Raw genomic sequence first — 8,169 nt, 5'->3', positions numbered from 1 at the left:
AAAGCAATTATGTCCCAGTGCAATTGTAATATAAGCTTCCTCTTAAATGCGACCATAAATAATTGTTTAGTCAGTATTTCTAGTATGACTACATTCTTAACGGTAACCCGACGCTACTGAGAGCATACATCTCGAATTTTTTGACGAATCTTTTAGATGAAATTGGCCAGCCCGTCATCAAACATACATCGTCAAACAGTATAGTTTACTTTGGGAAATTTTGATTTTATGTCGTCCGTAAATTGGAGATAGCTCGCACAAGTATATCCAGAAACGGAGCCAAATTTACAATCTTCACTATTTTATTCTGAAGAAATTCTTTGATTGCATGTGTTTCGAAATCATCAACATTTTACGATACTCTATGTTATATTTGATCTTGGTATGTATTAAATGTGGTCTTCAAATGATATTAAAACACAACGCTTCCTTACCTGAATAAAAGTTTACTCGGTTGAAAAGCAACAATGGAAAGACACAAAATTAGCCAAATTCTGTCTGTCCAATCAATATTTGGGTTGTTTCTTGATTGACGAATGCATTGAATAAATATTTCGTCTCGTAATTCTTCCCTCTCAATGCCCAATCCAATAATATACTGAATTATGTGCAGTTCACGCTCTGCATTAAGTTCTCCCCGCATGTATTTACAGAGTTCCTAAAAATAAATAAGGAGAAATATTAAAATACCAATATTAAATAGTGGTAAGTGAAAAACAAATCGATTTGAAATCAAAAAATTGGTGCTCCAGTTTTCAATTTTCGATTTGTAAAAGGGGGCACTTTTGTCTGGCCGAAATGATTATAGCAAATCAGATCTTTTTTACTAAGGGAAATAAATAGTTTACGCAGTGGTCTATTGATTATTATTGATTATTTCACATCACCACAAGACCATTCTGCCACTTAGTAATTTTTTAAAACATTTATACCTGACCCCATCTGAGATTTTACAAACAAAATGTTGCCGTCGGCAACAACAATTTTCGATTTGGCAAGGGGGCGATAAGGTTGCCATAATGTTGGTGAATCGTAACAGGGAGGTAAAAATACTTGTCGGAGCATTGGTAGCATTATTTGAATTTAGTACAGCAACATGAATATTGTATGTGACAACATTGTAATAAAGAAGGATAGAAAAAGCAGAACAGCCGGTATTGCTGTCTTGTGTTCTTAATAACTCCAAGAGTCGGTGAGAGGACTAATTGTAAATTCTATTACTGAGTCTGACCCGTGCCTACGTGTTTGGTGTGTTGCCTGTTCCGTTGGTTCGTTCTGTGTACATCAACTGAAGAAGTTTGTGAGCGAGACTGGACTGGCTATTGGCTGTGTGTGCTAAAGCGCAGGATGGCAAGTGTGACATGAGCAAGCTGCGCAATAGATTTTGGGGACGAGCGAGCGTGCATAAAAAGAGAGAGGTCAGTCTTCGTAGAATACTGCTAGTTCACAGACGATATTAAATTGTGAAACGACGACAAGTGGAACGATGGCACTAACGAAGTTATAAAATATATAAGAATTTACTAATTAATTTAAGGGAGGGCCAAAAGTATTGTTTGTAAATAATGATATTTAATTTAATTACTTAAAGAACGTTATAGTCGAGTTCCCCGACTATCTGATACCCATTACTCAGCTAGTGGAAGTGCGAAGGAGAGTCTTCAACACTTTTGGCAAGTCGATGGAAAATTACAAGACCAATACAAAAATTAAAAAATATCAAAACATTTTTCAAAAGTGTGGGCGTGGCAGTTTTGGGCGGTTTGGCGTTAGAGTGGGCGTGGCAACATGAATCGACCAACTTGCGCTGCTTTTAAGTCTCTGGAGTCTGTATGCTTAATCTCAAAGTTCTAGCTTTAGTAGTTCCTGAGATCTCGACGTTCATACGGACGGACAGATGGACAGACGGACGGACAGACGGACATGGCCAAATCGGCTCGGCTATTGATCCTGATCAAGAATATATATACTTTATATGGTCGGAAACGCTTCCTTCTGCCTGTTACATACTTTTCAACGAATCTAGTATACCCTCTTACTCTACGAGTAACGGATATAATTAAATGCGAACATGGTAATTAAAACTGTGAAAAAGGTGGCAGCTCTAGATTTTCTCAATCCCTCCAATTTTTTTGTTTTCCTGGCTTCAAAACCAGAAATAATACGAAGTTTACTCGAACCGCATTGAATCGGTTCAAAAGAACTTCTCTACTTTAGAATGCAAACCTTAGATTACCTCCCTATTCCAGAAGACTACTGTTAATTAACTTACTCTCCTTAGCTAACCGTAGAACGATGCTTGGAACAGTCTTTATTTTTAACCTTATTCGTGGTGAAGTTGATAGTCCTGACTTGGTTAGTCGGCTAAACTTCACTGTTAACTTTAATTTTAAATCAATATTGATCTAATTATGAGATACATGATCCCTACAGAGTATTATGTTCTGACTATAATAGATTCTATCCTATTATCTCTAATTCTGACTCTCTGTCGTTCTTAAAGCGATCAATACTAACGTATTTAACAAATTCTTAGATCTTACTAGTATACATATATGTATTTCCTCGTCCTTTACTGTCTTCTATATCGCGTCTATCTTCCCACGATTCGAGCCGTAAGCAAAAACAACTTCACCTTTGAAATACCTTTAAATTTTGGAAGCACTGAGAGAAACTCCCTATTAATCCTTCTATCATTTAGCATAACTACCACTAGGGACGACTGATTTGGGCTCGTTGCCAATTCGCACGCATAGACTTTTAATTCGTACAGATATGACTGATATGACTCGCTGACGAGATAGAGTCGGACTAAAATGCGTGCGGATATATCACCAGGGACGACCATCGGCTCATCGTTGTTCGTTACAAAGAAAGATTCAGTAACAAGCCATTTATTGGTTAAATATTGAAAGAGGAATAGTTTAGTCAACGAAATCACTGAGGTCTAGGACAAACTACGGTATTCTTAGTCCGCATATATATACATATTAATTGATGTCGTTTTGAACAATATAAATGGATTGGCATACAATAATGAAAGAACCGAAAGAGACTAAAACGGAATTTGACAAGTCGAACGAATGTCAGCCAAAATAGCCAAGTACAACAGGGAAATATCAATAGGCATGCTCAAATATTGGTAGAATGCTTTAAAAAAGGACGCAAGTTGTTGCATAATAATGAAATTAGGCAGCCAAACATGGTTTTTGGCAAAAGATGTGTAGCAGTTGCGATGGTTTGAACACCTCCTGGACATCGTGGTTGTTCATTTCAGGAATGAAAATGTAAGTAATCATGGCTCTATACCAATCACCATTGACTGTAACGTTCTGGCCATCATCGATTTTAAAGAAGTACGGACCCATGATTTTACCACCTCATAAAGCGCATCAAACTGTCTGTTTTTCTGGATCTAACGGTGTTTTGACATATACTTGGGGATAAGCTATATTCAAAATGCAGAGGTTTTGTTTGTTGACGTGCCATTCAAGCAGAAGTGCGCTTCATCGCTAAACAATATTCGCCTATGACATTCGGAAACAACGGCAACCTTATTTTGAGCCCATTCGACGAATACACGAATTGCTTGATGATCGTTTGTCCGATCGGTTGTCTGTGCTGGATGGTGGATGGACCTGTATGGAAAGACCAATACAAAAATTAAAAAATATCAAAACATTTTTCAAAAGTGTGGGCGTGGCAGTTTTGGGCGGTTTGTGGGCGGGTATCGAATAGTCGGGGAACTCGACTATAGCGTTCTCTATTGTTTTTGTTGTAATTCCGAGTTTGGTTATAATTTTGGTTCTGTATACCTCTATAGAAACATGCACCTCTATTATTATTCAGCTGGCTCTCCTTTTTTTGCCACAATAACCACCTCGGACTCTATAATTGTCATTATAGTTATTATATTTACCTCGCCCGTTACCTCAGTTTTGGTAATTTCCTCGGTTATTATTTCCTGGATATCGGTTTCAACTGTTATATTATAACACACTTTTCAAATTGCCGGTCATTTCTGTGCAGCAGTCAATATGTGCATATTGCGTATTGGATGATTGCATATAATCACGCTGTACATGGTGTTGAAGTATCCTGCTTGTAATACTAGACTATAAGTTAACACAACGAACTAGAACAGTTGGTTTAGTGTTCTTGATTTGATATCGAAAAGCGTTAATTTTTCCCTGAGTGTACGCCACTACATTCAGTAAAATATACTTTCTTTATGAAAGAGGTTACTTATTTAGGTCACAAATGTAAAGATAAAGGTATACAATCAGATGACTCTACATATGATTTAAAGTACCCCCAACTTGCAAATACAGGCGAAGCATTGTATATTTGCGAAGACAGAAGAAGACTTGTTGCATTTTGCAACTATTACAGGAGATTCATTAATTTTTTTCAAAAAGATACACGCCTCTTTACAAGGCTTTGCAAAAAAAATGTCCCATTTAAACAATGCAAACAAATGCAATGAGGGATTCGAATATCTTAAAAGGGAATTAATATAATTTTCTTCAGTACCCAGATTTCAGCAAAGAATTTTTCACAACCACAGATCCTAGTAAACGAGTATGAGGAGCGGTACAATATCAATACAGTAATAAGTATAATAAGTAGTAAGTCGACAACAAAACAGGAACTAGCAGCTATTATGATTTATGATTTATTACTAGCAGCACTGGATAATAAATCATTTCAGACCGACCATACATAATATAGGCATGCCTTAGTTTAAAGTGACAACTAATATACCTGTTTTCAATGAGAAACAAAAGTTCCAAACTCACAAAAATTCGGTTGGGCTGGAAAGAATATGAGTTAACGGTACAATACAAGGGGAAGTAAAAGCATGTAGCCGATGCTCTGTCCAGAATAACAATCAATGAACTCAATAATAGAAATAGAAGTATAATGATATCGAAAGATATCAAAAAACAAGATTACTGCCATAAAATGGCCTAAGAAATAAAGTACATGGATTGTAAATCGCTGCATGTTATGACATTGGTGACTTGTACACTAATGGTAATCTTGATTTAAGGTTTTTTTTAGTTTTTCCGAGGGCTTGAAATTGTTGGTTTATATAAAATAAACCAACTTAAATTGGCACTTTGGGAAAACGTCTTTGAAAATATTTTAAAAGATGATTAAAACAAGAGAAAATGCTTATTCGAATTGCTAGTGGAAGTGCGAACAAGAAATTTCAACATTTTATAAAATACTGGTAGAAATTGGGGAAACAAAATAATTAAATAAAAAAGTTTTGGACGACTTCTGGGCACTAGAGTCGGCGTGGCCAAAACTTTTTTGGGATACAAATTTACAAGACATACATATAAAGAATAAAATTGCATACAGAAAAAAATTTGCAAAAGTGTGGGCGTAAGAGTGGGCGGGGCAACATTTTGAAACAAGCTTGCCCTGCGGTTATGTCTTTTGAAGCTGCATGATGAATCTCACATTCTAGCTTATATAGTTCCTGAGTTCGAGGCGTTAATACGGACAGATGGACACGGCCAGTTCAAATCCGCTATTGATCCTGAGAATATAAAACATCAAGAATATATGTACTTCATATGTTCGGAAACGCTTTCAGAAATACAGTCCTGAAATACGGTCCAATGTAGACGTTTATTACGGACATGGGAACAGAATATATGATGTACAGATCAGAAATCCGCCAGCAATCATTTCAATATTTATTTTTGGTTTTGTTGTGGAGCATAGCTCCGTTTATTTAATTTGTAACTTCTTTCTTTTGCTTCTCCAAATTGACTGAACTTATGACTGAACTTAGCGTGGCCAGCAGGCCGAAATGGAAAAGCCTCTGTAACGACGTCAATACTGACCCATGGGGTATGGGGTATAAAATTGTGATGAAGAAGCTTAGAGCAAGAAGTACAACACCGGACCTGGAGGAAGGACAAATGGACCACATAGCTAAAGCACTATTCCCCGACCACACATATAGTTTTTCTAGAAGTACCACACCAATAGCAGATGAACAAGTCGAGCTCTTCACAGTAGATGAACTACAGAGAGCGGCAAAAACGCTAAAAAGGAGGAAGGCCCCAGGACCCGACAATATCCCAGCAGAGGTCCTAACAGTGATTGCCGAGAACAGACCCCAAATCCTGCTGGATATGTATAACGAGTGCATTACCAGCGGGAAATTTTCAGATACCTGGAAGCTGCAACGTTTAGTCCTGATAAGCAAAGGAAAGGGGGATCCCTTAACCCCGTCAGCTTCTCGACCACTTTGCATGCTAAACACAACCGGGAAACTACTGGAGAAAATGATTAAGCCGCGACTATCAGCAGCAATCGAAAGAGGGGGTGGCCTTTCCCCGAGGCAGCACGGCTTTAGACCTGGCAGGTCGACCATTGGAGCAATACAAGAAGTCGTCAGCCAAGCCCTCAGCAGCCAACAAGGCAACCACTTCTCCAGACCGGTAGTACTTTTAGCAACTCTCGACGTGAAAAACGCATTCAATAGTGTTCAATGGGGAAACATAATTGATGCTTTGAAAAGACGATTCCAAATCTCAGGATACCTAATGCGGATAATACAAAACTATCTTGACAACAGACGGCTACTGTACCAAACAAATGCAGGAGAGAAATGTATAGACATAACTTCAGGAGCAGCTCAAGGATCAATACTTGGACCGGAGCTATGGAACATAAGCTACGACGAAATCTTTCATATAGAAATGCCGGACGACACGTTTTTAGTGGGCTACGCAGACGACATAGTCGCTGTCATTACAGCTCGAAATACCGAGTACGCACAGCGCAAGTTGACACAAGTAATGACGAGAGTAAAAAGGTGGTTGAACTCACACGATCTGAAACTGGCTGACGAAAAAACCGAGCTCCTGCTAGTTACCAGAAAACGGATCCCATTAGAAATAGATATGAGAGTTGGGGAAAACGTAATAAGGACGCAGAAGGATATAAAGTACCTAGGAGTTAGACTGGACTCAAAACTGACATTTAGCTCACACATACAAGAGACGAGGAAATGTGCAACCGCGACGACTAAGTCGCTTAGCAGACTTATGGCAAACGTAGGCGGCCCTCTACAATCAAGGCGGAAACTCTTGATGGAGGTGAGTAACGCAATCATGCTGTACGGATGTGAGGTCTGGGCGGGCACCCTGGAGACCGCCTGCAGGTCAAAACCTTTACTGGAGGTGCAAAGAACCATGGCTCTACGAATCGCGAGCGCGTATCGAACGGTATCCGACCCTGCTGCATCAGTAATCGGAGGCGCGATACCAATCGATCTAGTAGCCAAAGAGAGAAAACGGATCTATGAGATAAGACAGGCGGGAGAGACGACGAGAGCGTTAATCGCACGAAGCAGAGATGAAACACTTCAACAATGGCAAGAAATATGGGCAGCTGAAGAAAAAGGAAGATGGACAGCTAGACTGATACCAAACCTGGTAGCATGGACTGCAAGGGTGCACGGAGAAGTGAACTACTACATTACCCAGATGTTAACAGGACACGGTTACTTTGGTGCGTTCCTACATTCTATAGGAAAAAGAAATGACGCCAGATGCGTATATGGAGATGCGGAGATGGACAATGTTGAGCACACCATTTTCCAGTGCGGAAAGTTCGGATCGGCACGTAGATGCCTGGAGGAACTTGTTGGAGCAATAACCCCAGAAAATATTATTACAAAAATGATAGACAGCGAATCAGCCTGGAAACATATCGCAGGATTTGTAGAGACCATTCTCAGAGCTAAAAAGCCCGATTTGGACGAAACAACTGGGTAATCTGGACGCAGAAAAAAGATGAGAGCGCATAGCCCTTAACTGGCACCACTTCGAAGTAATGGCGAAAGCTTTCCCGGGGTGGAAAAACGGCCAAAGGCGAGGGGGGTTTTAGTGGGTGCAAGCCCCACATACCTCTTTTGCGACGGCAAACGGGAGATGCGTAAGGCATTCCCCCTCCTCAACCAATCAAAAAAAAAAAAAAAAAAAAAAATATTATTATTATTATTATTATTATTCCCGCAAGGGCACCCCAACCGGGTGACGGGCCTGACACACCCGCGATCCCTAGTCACGGCACGACCATGGATACCACTAGGACTAACGATTAGATATAACCTACTTGAATCGATGATCTCGGGCTGAC

The 8,169-nt window shown here is 39.4% G+C and overlaps 1 protein-coding gene across 1 annotated transcript in view; it reads right to left on the bottom strand.

The window, feature by feature from the left end:
• Window positions 1-434: 434 nt before the first annotated feature.
• LOC120457662 overlaps window positions 435-8,169 on the bottom strand; it is a gene marked incomplete at its 3' end in the record, with an annotated part of 132,965 nt that continues 125,230 nt past the window's right edge. The window contains exon 5 of the mRNA XM_039645158.1: window positions 435-658. Coding sequence (XP_039501092.1) covers window positions 435-658 — 224 coding nt within the window. The remainder of the gene's footprint in view (window positions 659-8,169) is intronic.

The sequence above is a fragment of the Drosophila santomea genome, unplaced genomic scaffold (assembly GCF_016746245.2).
Source record: "Drosophila santomea strain STO CAGO 1482 unplaced genomic scaffold, Prin_Dsan_1.1 Segkk6_quiver_pilon_scaf, whole genome shotgun sequence".
NCBI lineage: Eukaryota > Metazoa > Arthropoda > Insecta > Diptera > Drosophilidae > Drosophila > Drosophila santomea.
This window is presented reverse-complemented; position numbering and strand designations above follow the sequence as displayed.